At 45.4% G+C, this 15827-nt stretch overlaps 1 protein-coding gene across 1 annotated transcript in view; it reads left to right on the plus strand.

The window, feature by feature from the left end:
• Positions 1 to 1277: 1277 nt before the first annotated feature.
• Positions 1278 to 15827, plus strand: part of TMPO (thymopoietin) — a 69401-nt gene continuing 54851 nt past the window's right edge. Inside the window, exon 1 of the mRNA XM_078767283.1 lies at positions 1278 to 1586. Coding sequence (XP_078623409.1) covers positions 1353 to 1586 — 234 coding nt within the window. The 5' untranslated portion in view covers positions 1278 to 1352. The remainder of the gene's footprint in view (positions 1587 to 15827) is intronic.

Raw genomic sequence — 15827 nt, forward strand, 5'->3', positions numbered from 1 at the left:
TGGTTGTTCTGAATGGAAACCTGAACCAGTTCAAGCACAGGGCCATTCTGGAAGAAACATTGCTTCCATTTGTTCGTGCAGCCTTTCGAGGAAACTTTGTCTTCCAAGATGACAATGCACGGCCTCATCGTGCTCGCATGATCCAACAGTTTCTTGCTGACCGTGGTGTAGAGCATATGGAGTGGCCTGCCATGTCCCTGGATATGAATCCGATAGAGAACTTGTGGGCAGAATTAATGTGTCAAATCGACAACTTGGACCAGCAGCTTGCCTCTGTGTGTGAATTGCAGCAGGCTATTGTAACTGCATGGCAAGCGATTCCTGTCCAAACCTTGGCAAATCTCGTGAACAGCATGCCTCAACGTGTACGTGCTCTCCTGAATGCTTGTGGGGGTTACACGAAGTACTGAACTGTAATTTTACTGTCCGTAATCCCAGTCGTAATTTAAGTTTTGTTTCTGTTCAAAAAGTTTTTGGCTAATGTGCAAAATGAAGAGATACTTCTGGAAAACGCACAGAAGTTTAACACAGAACTGTCCGTGAATTGAGTTCGATATCAGTTTACATCACTTTCAAGGATCAATTTATTTGCTTCGAAATGTGAAGTGGTTTTTGTTTCTTTTAAAGGTCACATTAACAAAATCTAGAATAATTTCAACATAATTCCAATGAACTTTTGGTTCTAAGTCATCTTGAAAAGTAAGTTCACCCCCACAAAAAAAAAATTCCATATTAAATGCCAAGTCTGTGTATATATATATATATATATATATACTGTATATATATATATATATATATATATATATATATATATATATATATATATATATTAATATTATATGATTTACTTTTTTGACCTACTTAAACTATATGATCATATATAAAAAGCTATTGGCACTTTTTCGAGACCCTAGCTCTCACCCCTGTGGTGCCTGGTGATGCTTCGTATGAAACCCCTTAAAAATGAGACCTCCCCCTGCCCCTCCCAAAAAAAAAACCACGTAATTTGTGTCTAACCCCAAAGATAGAATATTTGACTCTAAAAAAAAAGTTTATATGTTCTAATCACACAAGGCCTGAATAAGTTTTGTTGTATTCACACAGTTGGATGAGACAGAAAACCCTCTTGCTTTGAAAGGAGGCGGAGATGGCGCCTTTTGTATTTTGAAGGAGACGTCTTTGGAGAACAACACACATAAGGATGGGAAAAAACTGTCGTGCGTGACGACGCAGCCAATGGGTGTCGCTCTTACAGAGCACTGACCAATGGCAGCGCGCGTTGCGGGAAGATTTTGAATGCGTGCCGGATCGTGGCCGTTGGGTTTGTGACCGCATTTGAAAGCGAGTCGGAAATGTCTGAGATCGTCGAGGACCCGGGGTCTCTCACAAAGGAACGCCTCAAGAACGAGCTGATCACTCACAACGTGGAGCTCCCGCCCGGAGACCAGCGGAAGGACGTGTACATCAAGTTATACACGCAGTTCGTCATGCCCACAGCGCGCAAGAGCCGGGCCCGGACGAGGGTCGAGTTTTCCAGCGACGAGGAAGAGGTGCCGCTTCCCACGCGGGTTACTCGTTCAACAAAAGTGAGCTTTGGCGTTTGTGTTGGTGCAATAATTGATGTTCTTTTGGGGAAGGGGATTTATATTTTGGGTATATAGGGATTCTTTTTTGTGGATCTCTTTTTATGGAAGTTTTAACTTGGGTGGATTGCGATCCAAAGAGTTATTTTGGGATTGGGAGGAGGCAGCTTTGGTTTGGAGATGCTGAACGTTTTTTGTTTTTTGGCGAGGGGTGGGGAGGTAGAAGGGCGGGGGGAGTGAAAGGGGGGGGGGGGGGGTTTGAGAGGTTTTGTTTTGTTTTCGAAATTCAAGAGGTTGTGTTACTTTTGGGGATTTGTGAGGTTGTGTTACTTTTGGGGATTTGTGAGGTTGTGTTACTTTTGGGGATCCTGGAGGTTGTGTTAATTTTGGGGATCCTGGATGTTGTGTTACTTTTGGGGATCCTGGAGGTTGTGTTACTTTTGGGGATCCTGGAGGTTGTGTTACTTTTGGGGATCCTGGAGGTTGTGTTACTTTTGGGGATCCTGGAGGTTGTGTTACTTTTGGGGATCCTGGAGGTTGTGTTACTTTTGGGGATCCTGGAGGTTGTGTTAATTTTGGGGATCCTGGATGTTGTGTTACTTTTGGGGATCCTGGAGGTTGTGTTACTTTTGGGGATCCTGGAGGTTGTGTTACTTTGGGGGATCCTGGAGGTTGTGTTAATTTTGGGGATCCTGGAGGATGTTACTTTTGGGGATCCTGGAGGTTGTGTTACTTTTGGGGATCCTGGAGGTTGTGTTACTTTTGGGGATCCTGGAGGTTGTGTTACTTTTGGGGATCCTGGAGGTTGTGTTACTTTTGGGGATCCTGGAGGTTGTGTTACTTTTGGGGATTTGTGAGGTTGTGTTGGTTTTGGGGATCCTGGAGGTTGTGTTACTTTTGGGGATTTGTGAGAATGTTACTTTTGGGGATCCTGGATGTTGTGTTACTTTTGGGGATCCTGGAGGTTGTGTTACTTTTGGGGATCCTGGAGGTTGTGTTACTTTTGGGGATCCTGGAGGATGTTACTTTTGGGGATCCTGGATGTTGTGTTACTTTTGGGGATCCTGGAGGTTGTGTTACTTTTGGGGATTTGTGAGGTTGTGTTGGTTTTGGGGATCCTGGAGGTTGTGTTACTTTTGGGGATTTGTGAGAATGTTACTTTTGGGGATCCTGGATGTTGTGTTACTTTGGGGGATCCTGGAATTTGTGTTACTTTTGGGGATCCTGGAGGTTGTGTTACTTTTGGGGATCCTGGAGGTTGTGTTACTTTTGGGGATCCTGGAGGTTGTGTTACTTTTGGGGATCCTGGAGGTTGTGTTACTTTTGGGGATCCTGGAGGTTGTGTTACTTTTGGGGATCCTGGAGGTTGTGTTAATTTTGGGGATCCTGGAGGTTGTGTTACTTTTGGGGATCCTGGAGGTTGTTATTTTTGGGGATCCTGGAGGTTGTGTTACTTTTGGGGATCCTGGAGGTTGTGTTACTTTTGGGGATCCTGGAGGTTGTGTTTCTTTTGGGGATCCTGGAGGTTGTTATTTTTGGGGATCCTGGAGGTTGTGTTTCTTTTGGGGATCCTGGAGGTTGTTACTTTTGGGGATCCTGGAGGTTGTGTTACTTTTGGGGATCCTGGAGGTTGTGTTTCTTTTGGGGATCCTGGAGGTTGTTATTTTTGGGGATCCTGGAGGTTGTGTTAATTTTGGGGATCCTGGAGGTTGTTACTTTTGGGGATCCTGGAGGTTGTGTTACTTTTGGGGATCCTGGAGGATGTGTTACTTTGGGGGATCCTGGAGGTTGTGTTCCTTTTGGGGATCCTGGAGGTTGTTACTTTTGGGGATCCTGGAGGTTGTGTTACTTTTGGGGATCCTGGAGGATGTGTTACTTTTGGGGATCCTGGAGGATGTGTTACTTTGGGGGATCCTGGAGGTTGTGTTACTTTGGGGGATCCTGGATGTTGTGTTACTTTTTGAATTTGGGGATCCTGGAGGTTGTGTTCCTTTTGGGGATCCTGGAGGTTGTTACTTTTGGGGATCCTGGAGGTTGTGTTACTTTTGGGGATCCTGGAGGATGTGTTACTTTGGGGGATCCTGGAGGATGTGTTACTTTGGGGGATCCTGGATGTTGTGTTACTTTTGGGGATCCTGGAGGTTGTGTTACTTTTGGGGATCCTGGAGGTTGTGTTACTTTTGGGGATCCTGGATGTTGTGTTACTTTTGGGGATCCTGGATGTTGTGTTACTTTTGGGGATCCTGGAGGTTGTGTTACTTTTGGGGATCCTGGAGGTTGTGTTACTTTTGGGGATCCTGGAGGTTGTGTTACTTTTGGGGATCCTGGAGGTTGTGTTACTTTTGGGGATCCTGGAGGTTGTGTTACTTTGGGGGATCCTGGAATTTGTGTTACTTTTGGGGATCCTGGAGGTTGTGTTAATTTTGGGGATCCTGGAGGTTGTGTTACTTTTGGGGATCCTGGAGGTTGTTATTTTTGGGGATCCTGGAGGTTGTGTTACTTTTGGGGATCCTGGAGGTTGTGTTACTTTTGGGGATCCTGGAGGTTGTGTTTCTTTTGGGGATCCTGGAGGTTGTGTTATTTTTGGGGATCCTGGAGGTTGTGTTTCTTTTGGGGATCCTGGAGGTTGTTACTTTTGGGGATCCTGGAGGTTGTGTTTCTTTTGGGGATCCTGGAGGATGTTATTTTTGGGGATCCTGGAGGTTGTGTTAATTTTGGGGATCCTGGAGGTTGTTACTTTTGGGGATCCTGGAGGTTGTGTTACTTTTGGGGATCCTGGAGGATGTGTTACTTTGGGGGATCCTGGAGGTTGTGTTACTTTTGGGGATCCTGGAGGTTGTTACTTTTGGGGATCCTGGAGGTTGTGTTACTTTTGGGGATCCTGGAGGATGTGTTACTTTTGGGGATCCTGGAGGATGTGTTACTTTGGGGGATCCTGGAGGTTGTGTTACTTTGGGGGATCCTGGATGTTGTGTTACTTTTTGAATTTGGGGATCCTGGAGGTTGTGTTACTTTGGGGGATCCTGGATGTTGTGTTACTTTTGGGGATCCTGGAGGTTGTGTTACTTTTGGGGATCCTGGAGGTTGTGTTACTTTTGGGGATCCTGGATGTTGTGTTACTTTTGGGGATCCTGGATGTTGTGTTACTTTTGGGGATCCTGGAGGTTGTGTTACTTTTGGGGATCCTGGATGTTGTGTTACTTTTGGGGATCCTGGATGTTGTGTTACTTTTGGGGATCCTGGAGGTTGTGTTACTTTTGGGGATCCTGGAGGTTGTGTTACTTTTGGGGATCCTGGATGTTGTGTTACTTTTGGGGATCCTGGAGGTTGTGTTACTTTTGGGGATCCTGGAGGTTGTGTTACTTTTGGGGATCCTGGAGGTTGTGTTACTTTTGGGGATCCTGGATGTTGTGTTACTTTTGGGGATCCTGGATGTTGTGTTACTTTTGGGGATCCTGGAGGTTGTGTTACTTTTGGGGATCCTGGAGGTTGTGTTACTTTTGGGGATCCTGGATGTTGTGTTACTTTTGGGGATCCTGGAGGTTGTGTTACTTTTGGGGATCCTGGAGGTTGTGTTACTTTTGGGGATCCTGGAGGTTGTGTTACTTTTGGGGATCCTGGATGTTGTGTTACTTTTGGGGATCCTGGAGGTTGTGTTACTTTTGGGGATCCTGGAGGTTGTGTTACTTTTGGGGATCCTGGAGGTTGTGTTACTTTTGGGGATCCTGGAGGTTGTGTTACTTTTGGGGATATTGGAGGTTGTGTTACTTTTGGGGATCCTGGAGGTTGTTATTTTTGGGGATATTGGAGGTTGTGTTACTTTTGGGGATCCTGGAGGTTGTGTTACTTTTGGGGATCCTGGAGGTTGTTACTTTTGGGGATATTGGAGGTTGTGTTACTTTTGGGGATCCTGGAGGTTGTGTTACTTTTGGGGATCCTGGATGTTGTGTTACTTTTGGGGATCCTGGAGGTTGTGTTACTTTTGGGGATCCTGGAGGTTGTGTTACTTTTGGGGATCCTGGAGGTTGTGTTACTTTTGGGGATCCTGGAGGTTGTGTTACTTTTGGGGATCCTGGAGGTTGTGTTACTTTTGGGGATCCTGGAGGTTGTGTTACTTTTGGGGATCCTGGAGGTTGTGTTACTTTTGGGGATCCTGGAGGTTGTGTTACTTTTGGGGATCCTGGAGGTTGTGTTACTTTGGGGGATCCTGGAGGTTGTGTTACTTTTGGGGATCCTGGAGGTTGTGTTACTTTTGGGGATCCTGGAGGTTGTGTTACTTTTGGGGATCCTGGAGGTTGTGTTACTTTTGGGGATCCTGGAGGTTGTGTTACTTTTGGGGATCCTGGAGGTTGTGTTACTTTGGGGGATATTGGAGGTTGTGTTACTTTTGGGGATCCTGGAGGTTGTGTTACTTTTGGGGATCCTGGAGGTTGTGTTACTTTTGGGGATCCTGGAGGTTGTGTTACTTTGGGGGATCCTGGAATTTGTGTTACTTTTGGGGATCCTGGAGGTTGTGTTACTTTTGGGGATCCTGGAGGTTGTGTTACTTTTGGGGATCCTGGAGGTTGTGTTACTTTTGGGGATCCTGGAGTTTGTGTTACTTTTGGGGATCCTGGAGGTTGTGTTACTTTTGGGGATCCTGGAGTTTGTGTTACTTTTGGGGATCCTGGAGGTTGTGTTACTTTTGGGGATCCTGGAGGTTGTATTAATTTTGGGGATCCTGGAGGATGTTACTTTTGGGGATCCTGGAGGTTGTGTTACTTTTGGGGATCCTGGAGGTTGTGTTACTTTTGGGGATCCTGGAGGTTGTGTTACTTTGGGGGATCCTGGAGTTTGTGTTATTTTTGGGGATCCTGGAGGATGTGTTACTTTTGGGGATCCTGGAGGTTGTGTTATTTTTGGGGATCCTGGAGGTTGTGTTAATTTTGGGGATCCTGGAGGTTGTGTTACTTTTGGGGATCCTGGAGGTTGTGTTAATTTTGGGGATCCTGGAGGATGTTACTTTTGGGGATCCTGGAGTTTGTGTTACTTTTGGGGATCCTGGAGGTTGTGTTACTTTTGGGGATCCTGGAGGTTGTATTAATTTTGGGGATCCTGGAGGATGTTACTTTTGGGGATCCTGGAGGTTGTGTTAATTTTGGGGATCCTGGAGGTTGTGTTACTTTTGGGGATCCTGGAGGTTGTGTTACTTTTGGGGATCCTGGAGGTTGTGTTAATTTTGGGGATCCTGGAGGATGTTACTTTTGGGGATCCTGGAGGTTGTGTTACTTTTGCGGATCCTGGAGGTTGTTTTGCTTTGGGGGATCCTGGAGGTTGTGTTTCTTTTGGGGATCCTGGAGGTTGTGTTACTTTTGGGGATTTGTGAGGATGTGTTGGTTTTGGGTTGGGATCTGAAAAGTTGTTGGTTTTGGGATTCATGAGGGTGTGTTGGTTTTGGGGATCCACAAGGTTGTTGGTTTTGTGTCTGAAAGGTTGGTGGTTTTGGGGATTCGTGAGGTTGTGTTGATTTTGGGGATTTGACAAGTGTTGGTTTTGAAGATGTGTGAGGTTTTGGATCCTGGGAGCTTGTGTTGGTTTTGGGGATTTGTGAGGTTGTTTGTTTTTGGAGATTTGTGAGATTGTGTTTGTTTTTGGGGATTTGTGAGCTTGTGTGTCTTTTGGGGATTTGTGAGATTGTGTTGGTTTTGGGGATTTGTGAGGTTGTGTTGGTTTTGGGGATTTCTGCGGTTGTGTTTGTTTTGGGGATTTGTGAGGTTGTGTGTGTTTTGGGGATTTGTGAGGTTGTGTTGGTTTTGGGGATTTGTGAGGTTGTGTTGGTTTTGGGGATTTGTGAGGTTGTGTGTGTTTTGGGGATTTCTGCGGTTGTGTTTGTTTTGGGGATTTCTGCGGTTGTGTTTGTTTTGGGGATTTGTGAGGTTGTGTTGGTTTTGGGGATTTGTGAGGTTGTGTTGGTTTTGGGGATTTGTGAGGTTGTGTGTGTTTTGGGGATTTTGTGAGGTTGTGTTGGTTTTGGGGATTTGTGAGGTTATTTTGGGGATTCGTGAGGTTCTTTGGTTTTGGGGATCTGGAAGGTTGTGTTGGTTTTGGGGATTCGGGCGGTTGTATTGGTTTTCAGGATTTGAGAGTTTTTTTTTGGAGATTTGGGAGATTTTGTTGGTTTTGGGGATTTGTGAAGTTGTATTGGTTTTGGGAATTGCTGAAGTTTCCTTGGGTTTGGGGATTCAGGAGGATGTCTTGGTGTTTAGGATTCCTGAGGTTGTTTTGGTTTTGTGGATTCAGGAGGTTGTATTGGGTAAATTGAGGATTTTTGAGGTTTTTTTTGTTTTGGGGATTCCTGTGGTTTTCACTTTGGGGATTCCTGTGTTTTTCACTTTGGGGATTCCTGTGTTTTTCACTTTGGGGATTCAGAAGGTTTTTGTTTTGGGGATTGATTGTTTGGGATGTTGTTTTGCTGATCCGGTGAGGTTGTGTTGGTTTTCGGAATACGGTAGGTTGTGTTGGTTTTGGGGATTTGGGAGGTTGTGTTACTTTTGGGGATCCTGGAGGTTGTGTTGGTTTTTGGGATCTATAATGTTGTATTGGTTTTGGTAATTTGGGAGGTTGTTTTGGTTTTGGGGTTTCAGGTATTTGTGTTGGTTAAATTGGAGATTTGTGAGGTTGTTTTGGTTTTGGGGATTACGAAGGTTGTTTTTTTGGTTTTTGGGATTCAGGATGTTTTTGTTGTGGGGATTGAGGATTTGGGAGTGCATGTGTACGTGCGTGCGTGTGTACGTGCGTAAGCGAAGGACCGAATTCTAATTTGGCGTGTGGGTGCAACCCACGTCAAAATCCAAGATGGCCACCGCCATGTATGTCTGACGCCATGTATGTCTGCACCTTGTGAGCGGAATATCTTGAAAAATAAGCGAAGTACCAACTTCTAATCTGGTGTGTGGGTGTATCTAGGCATAAGGAAGAACGCTATTGAAAATTGGGTCGCCATGTCAAAATCCAAGATGGCCTCCGCCATGTATGTCTGAACCTTGTGAGCGGAATATCTTGAAAAATAAACGAACTACTAACTTCTAATTTGGTGTGTGGGTGTATCTAGGCTTAAGGAAGAACCCGATTGAAAATTGGGTCGCCACGTCAAAATCCAAGATGGCCGCCGCCATGTATGTCTGAACCTTGTGAGTGGAATACCTTGAAACATAAGCGAAGTACCAACTTCGAATCTGCTATGTGGGTGTATCTACGCATAAGGGAGAACGCTATTGAAAATTAGGTCGCCACGTCAAAATCCAAGATGGCCACCTTGCGTCTTCCACTTTGTCAACTCGCATTACTTCACCGACGGTGGACCGAGGCGTAACGCTTGTTGGGTTTTGGGATTCAGGATGTTTTTGTTGTGGGGATTGAGGATTTGGCAGGATGTCTTGGTGACCCGGGAGGTTATGTTTTGAGGATTTGAGAGGTTGTATTGGTATGGGTATTCGGGAGGTGTTGTTTTGTGGATGAGATGTTTTGCTTTGTTTTGGGGGATTCAAGAGGTTGTCTTGGTTTTTGGAATTTGTGAGGTTTTGTTTTATTTTGCGGATTCTGGAGGTTATATTGCTTTTGGGGATTTGGAAATTTTGTTTGTTTTGGGGGGTTCGAGAGGTTGTGTTGATTTTGTGGATCCATGGGGTTGTGTTGATTTTAGGGATTTGGGGGTGCGTGCGGGTGGGGTTGAGGGTTTTTTGGGGGAATTTTTGAGTTTTTGTTTTGATTCAAGGATTCTGAGATTGTGTTGGTTTTGTTAATTCAGGAGGTTATGTTTTAGGGATTCCAGAAGTTGTTTGGAGGATTTGAGGATTTTTTAAAATGAGGTTTGGGGATTTTGGAGGTTGTTTTGTTTTGAGGATTCAAGACATTTCTTATGGGGATTGAGGATTTGGGGTCTTGTGAGGATTGAGGATTCGGGAAGTTGTTTTGAGGATTTGAGGGTTTTTTAAATGAGTTTGGGGATTTTGGACGTTGTTTTGTTTTGAGGATTCAAGGCGTTTCTTATGGGGATTGCAGATTTGGGGTCTTGTAGGGAATGAGGATTTGGGAGATTGTGTTGGTTTTGGGGATTTGGCAAGTTGTGTTGGTTTTGGGGATTCGGGAAGTTGTGTTGGGGATTTGAGAGGTTTTGTTATGGGAATCGGGGCTTTTGGAGGTTTTGTTTTGAGGCTTAGAGGTTTGTTGTTTTTTTTTTATATTATATACAAGATCGAGGCTCGTGAAAGAGCTAACATTAATCACACAGAAAGACAAACCTACACATAAAACATATAACATGGGGAGCGGTAGACAAGATGGGGCTAGAGGGGGAGGAACACAAACACAACATCTGAGAGCAGGGACATCGAGAGATCTGTGGGAGGGAGAGGGCTTTGGGAGGGGGGGAGGCATGGGAAGGGGAGGTGGGAGAGGTATAAAACATATGGACACTGCCAGGACTTCCAGGAAAGAAGTTGGAATTTCAAACAAGGTGGATCTGGGGTGAATTAGTGGGGGTAGAAAAGATCAAGGTTTTGGATGGGGAAAGATAAGAGATGGTGGTGAACAGCTGTTTTAAAGACCTGGAGGGAGGAGTGGGATTGAAGGGAGTGTAGGAGTTTGTTCCAGAGGTGGGAGAAAAGAGGAATGAAAGAGTGAAGGTGAGCAGAGAGCCGAGATTTCGGCAGTTTAACCATCAGAGGGTTGCTGGCAGATCTTGTGCGACCTGTAGGAATATTTGGGGGACAAAGCACAGAGAGAGCTGGGGGAGTAAGGCCGGAGAGGAGTCGGTAGAAGACAGAAAGACCACCTACCTGTCTGCGGTGAGTGAGTGAAAGGCCCTCGGAGATAGCTTCATCACGGGAGATTCCAATGATTCTGCAAGCTTTGGTTTCAACCGCGTGAAGCCGAGCTAGGTGTGAGGAGGAGCACCGGCCCATAGGGGAGAACAGTATTCCATTGAGCTGCGGATGAAAGCCTTGTATGTGGTGAGGAGCTCAGGTCTGCCGAGGAAGGACTTCGCACGACAGAGGATGCCCAGTCGGCGACTGGCTTTGAAGGCCAGCTTGGAAATGTGGTTTTCCCAAGAAAGATCATGGCAGATAGTGAGACCCAAAAGCTTGAGCGACAGAACTTCTTGGAGAGGATTTTTGAGAAAGTAGATGGGAGGGTTGTCCATAGTGGGGCGGCTTCGCCCAAATATTCAAAAGAATTGTGCATTTTGTGATACAAGCACCAAATTTGGCACAAATGTACATTAATATGTTGCGAACATTTTCAGATATTGGGCCACTTGAAATTCCGTAATTTTTTTTTTCAAATTTTTTCAAATTTCGTAATTTCAAATTTTTCGGGTGACACCGTCACAATTTCGGTCTTCGAGGCCGGCCGATAGGCAAAGTGTGACCGGAAGGGACGAGGTTCTCCTGACCACGTGGCCCTCGATCTGGGAAGCGAGAGGCATTCCATTAGTGGACGCGCCCCTCACGCCCGACTTTTGGGCGGCCCCGCCAGGCCGTTTGTTTTGACGTTCCGTGACAGGCCCCGCACCCCCACCTCCGGGCCGACCGGAAGCTTGTGCTGAGTACATCATACCTGAACAACTCAGTGAGGCAGAACACAGCAGTGCACACCAGGGTGACCCCTTCAGTGCATAAACCAATTAACCTGTCCACTGCAGGGCATATAGAAATGAAGTTATTTTCTGCATATAATAATAATATAAGTTCAGTTCTATATAACAATTTCTGTTATCACCACTACCACTACAACTACCACTACTACAAGCTTTGTCTGGAATTTTGTGGACTAACAGACAAACAGACATACAGACAAGCTGGGATCAAAACATTACCTCCTTCCACCATTGAGTGTAGAGGTAAACATCATGGAAATTATATCAGGCCCTAGATTTAATTCATGCTTACCCGTGTATTTGCTTCACTGGTTCACAAGGTCTTTTGCATACATGTAATTCAGACTCTCGTCTTCATTGCTGACCACACAATGTTCGCAACATATTAATGTACATTTGTGCCAAATTTGGTGCTTGTATCACAAAATGCACAATTCTTTTGAATATTTGGGCTAAGCCGCCCCACTATATCGGCCGGCCTCGAAGACCGAAATTGTGACGGTGTCACCCGAAAAATTTGAAATTACGAAATTTGAAAAAAAAAATTACGGAATTTCAAGTGGCCCAATATCTGAAAATGTTCGCAACATATTAATGTACATTTGTGCCAAATTTGGTGCTTGTATCAAAAAATGCACAACAGGTTTTCTATGCTGCTACACTACCAGTCGATCTTTTCGGAGAGACATCGTAAGAGTGTGAGATTTGTCAGGATTGAAAGATATGTTCCACCTGTTTGCCCAGTCTGTGATTTTGTCCAGGTCTGCAGAGAGTGAGGAGGCTGCAGACTGCCGATCTGAGGGATGAGGAATAGAGCGACAGAAAGTTGAGTCATCAGAAAAGAGACAGAGAGGATTTTCCAGAGAGTCGGAGAGATCATTGATAAAGACCAGAAAAAGCACAGGGCCCAGAACACTGCCTTGGGGAACTCCAGCCTGAACAGGAAGGGGAGATGAGAGAAATCCATTCAGGGCCACACGTTGTCTACGACCAGAGAGGAAGTCCGCAAGCCATGCATGGAGATTTCCATGGATACCATAGGAGGAGAGTTTGGTGAGCAAAGCTGGGTGCCAGACCGTATCGAAGGCACGTGATATGTCAAGGGAGACGGCTCTGATTTCCTGTTTGGCATTGAGGACCTCCATCCATTGTTGAGACAGCAGAAGCAGCATGTCCAGAGTAGAATGACCTGGTCTGAATCCAAATTGATGATCGGAGATCAAGCCATTGGAGAAGAGGAAGGATTTGATATCCGAAGCATTGATGGATTCCATGACTTTGCTGATAATTGGGAGCAGGCTGATTGGTCTGTAGTTGCAATGATCTGTTTTTGCACCTTTTTGTGTAAAGCGGTAATGTTTGCTGATTTCCAAGATGCTGGCAGATGACCTTGAGCAAAAGAGAGAGTGAAAAGAACAGAGAGAGGGTGAGATAGAGCGGCAGAGCAGGATTTTAGGACCTGTGGGCTGATGCCGTCTGGTCCAGTTGCAGAATCAGAGTCGAGGTTTGACAAAAACTCCTCCACCTTGTCAGGAGAGAAGGACACAGAGTCCAGGAGCAGTTGGGTTCGACTGGGTAAGGTGGGAACAGAGAGAGATGGGTTTGGGACACAAGATTTTGAGGCAAACACAGAGTTGAGGCATTCGGCTTTGTCACGTGCGGTGTCAACTGTGTAGCCATTTGAGGTAAGGGAGGGGATGGAGGGGGAACAAACACCAGAAACGGATTTGACCAGATGCCACCAGGATTTGGAGGAAGGAGACAGGTTTGAGAGTTCATTCTTGAATGTGGAGAGATGGTGCTTCCTGGCACTCCTGAGCATAGACACACACTTGTTCCGAGGTTGGTGGAAGGAACTGAGATTGCCTTCAGTTGGATTAGCCTTCCAAGAGGCAAAGGCAAGTTGTTTCAGGGCAACTGCCTCACCACAAGATTCAGTGTACCATGGACGGTAGGAAGGGTAAGACAACTGAAGATGAGATGGGATAAATCTGTGCATGAGAGAGAGCAGTTTGCTTTGGAAGAATTCCCAGGATGAGTTGATGTCAGAGGCAGTGGAGATGGGAGACCAGTCCAGATGATTGATGGCTGCTTGAAGACCGTGCCAGTCGGCCTGAGTGAAATGCCAGACTCGGTGATGCTGAGGAAGCTCTCTGAGAATGGCCAGAGAGATGTCCACTTTAACAAGCACATGATCAGAAGAACCGATTGGGGCAGAAGAAGAGCAGCAGACATTAGCAGGGAAGTTTGTCATAACCAAGTCTAGAAGAGAAGATACACCATTGGCTGAGATCCGGGTCGGGAAATTGACAGATTGTGTCAATCCCAGTGAGTCGCAGAAGTCCTTTGCTGAGGTGCCATGGCTGGTGAGAGATGAACCCACACCCAGCCAGCTGGCATGATGACAGTTGAAGTCGCCACATATGAGGAAGAGAGAGTTGGGATGAGTGGATAGAAGTTGGTCCATATTGTCAGACAGTGAAATGTAAATGGAGTCATCACTGTTTGGAGGACGGTTCAGAACACATATGAAGAAAAGGTGGGAGCGGAGAGGAAGCCGTAGCCAGAGGTACTCTTGGGGGTGAGGTTGAGAGAGGGCAGTGCAAGGAGAGTGAGGAAGAGAGTTTTTGATAAAGATAGCCACCCCACCACCAGGACGAGGCTCAGGTCTATCATACCGGAGGAGGGAGTAACCAGGAAGAGATATTAAGGAATCAGAGACATCTTGAAGGAGGAAAGTTTCTGTTAAGCAGATCAAGTCTGGATTGTCAGAAGCAACCTGTGTGGAGATTTGCATTCCGTCTGGCCACTCTGCCATAAAGTCCAGATCCGTGGAGTGTTGCAGTGATGGTTGTCCTTCTGGAAGTTTCTCCCATCTCCACGCAGTATCTCTGGAGCTCAGCCAGAGTGACCATCGGGTTCTTGGTCGCCTCTCTTACCAAGGCCCTTCTCCCCCGATTGCTCAGTTTGGCGGGGGGCCAGCTCTAGTAGGAGTCCTGGTTGTGCCAAACTTCTTCCATTTAAGAATTATGGAGGCCACTGTGCTCTTGGGAACCTTCAATGCAGCAGAGATTTTTTTTGTAGGCTTTCCCAGATCTGTGCCTCGACACAACCCTGTCTCTGAGCTCTGCAGGCAGTTCCTTCGACCTCATGGCTTGGTTTTTGCTCTGATATGCATTGTCAGCTATGAGACCTTATATAGACAGGTGTGCGCCTTTCCAAATCATGTCCAATCAATTGAATTTACCACAGGTGGACTCCAATCAAGGTGTAGAAACATCTCAAAGATGATCAAGAGAAATGGGAGGCACCTGAGCTAAATTTCAAGTGTCATAGCAAAGGGTATGAATACTTATGTCAATGTGATATTTCAGGTTTTTATATTTAATAAATTTGCAAAACTTTCTAAAATCCTGTTTTCTCTTTGTCATTATGGGGTATTGAGTGTAGATTGATGAGGGAAATAATTAATTTAAACGATTTCAGCATAAGGCTGCAACATGACAAAATGTGAAAAAAGTGAAGGGGTCTGAATACTTTCTGAATGCACTGTATATTTAACCATTTTGCTTGCATTGGGCACAAAACCTGAATTGGTTGAAAGACACCATGGCCTTGTTCATAGAAGAAAGTGGTTGCAGGCAGGACAGCCCCATTTACATTCCCTTTCAACTGGAGTGCAGTATGCTCCAAAGTCCCAAGATTGCGTAACACATTGGGAGCAGCTCTCCTTGTGCTCGCAGCTGGATAAAATGAGTTTCTGATTAGTGGCGTGTGTCTAAATCAAAAGTTACTTAATTGGATTTAACGGTCAAAAAGTTGCGAAGCCATGCAGAGTTTTGTTGATGATGATAAATAAGAAGTACACTTTAAAATAAAGGTTAATGTGCTATGCCGTATTCATATTGGCTAACTCTTTGGGTTCTCGTTGGTTGTTATTCTGTAGTTCTTACAATGAACGAATGTGTTATCACTGAGAAGGAAATGGCAAACCACCCAGTGTATTCATTATATCCAGCAGTGCTGGGATAACTTACATGTATCACTTCACTTTGAGCCATCTAGTCTGCGTTTGACTCCCGACCCGACTATAAGGTATCTCAGATTGGCGAGGCATAAATGAGTGCACCTGCTCTGAGATGGATATTAAGTTATGTCCCGTCTGCTAGCATTAGTCGGTAGACTAGGGCATTGCCCGTACTATATCTATATCTAAAATTATATCCCCCCCCTCTATTTACATGAAATGGTTTGGTCCAAAGCGAACGGCTTGCGAGTACGGTGACAATCCCCCCCCTCTATTTACATGCAATGGTTTGGTCCAAAGCGAACGGCTTCCGGAGTTTGGTAAAGAAATCGCCATCGCGTGCACAAACGCGCAGGAAAGCGAATGAATCGCAAATTCGGTTTTATTAGTTTTAAAACATAGGTTAACGCCAACATAGTTTGCAAACGTGAAATAAATGAATACGCTCTCAAATGTGCCATCCGAGGCAGAGTGTGTCCTCCACGTTCGGCACACGCGATCGTTCGCTGCTCTCTGATTGGTTGAATCGTTTTTTGGACATAGCTCGGTAAGTAATTGTCCGATTAATATGAAACCTTGA

Source organism: Myxine glutinosa, chromosome 1, assembly GCF_964187855.1.
Source record: "Myxine glutinosa chromosome 1, kmMyxGlut1.1, whole genome shotgun sequence".
Lineage (NCBI taxonomy): Eukaryota > Metazoa > Chordata > Myxini > Myxiniformes > Myxinidae > Myxine > Myxine glutinosa.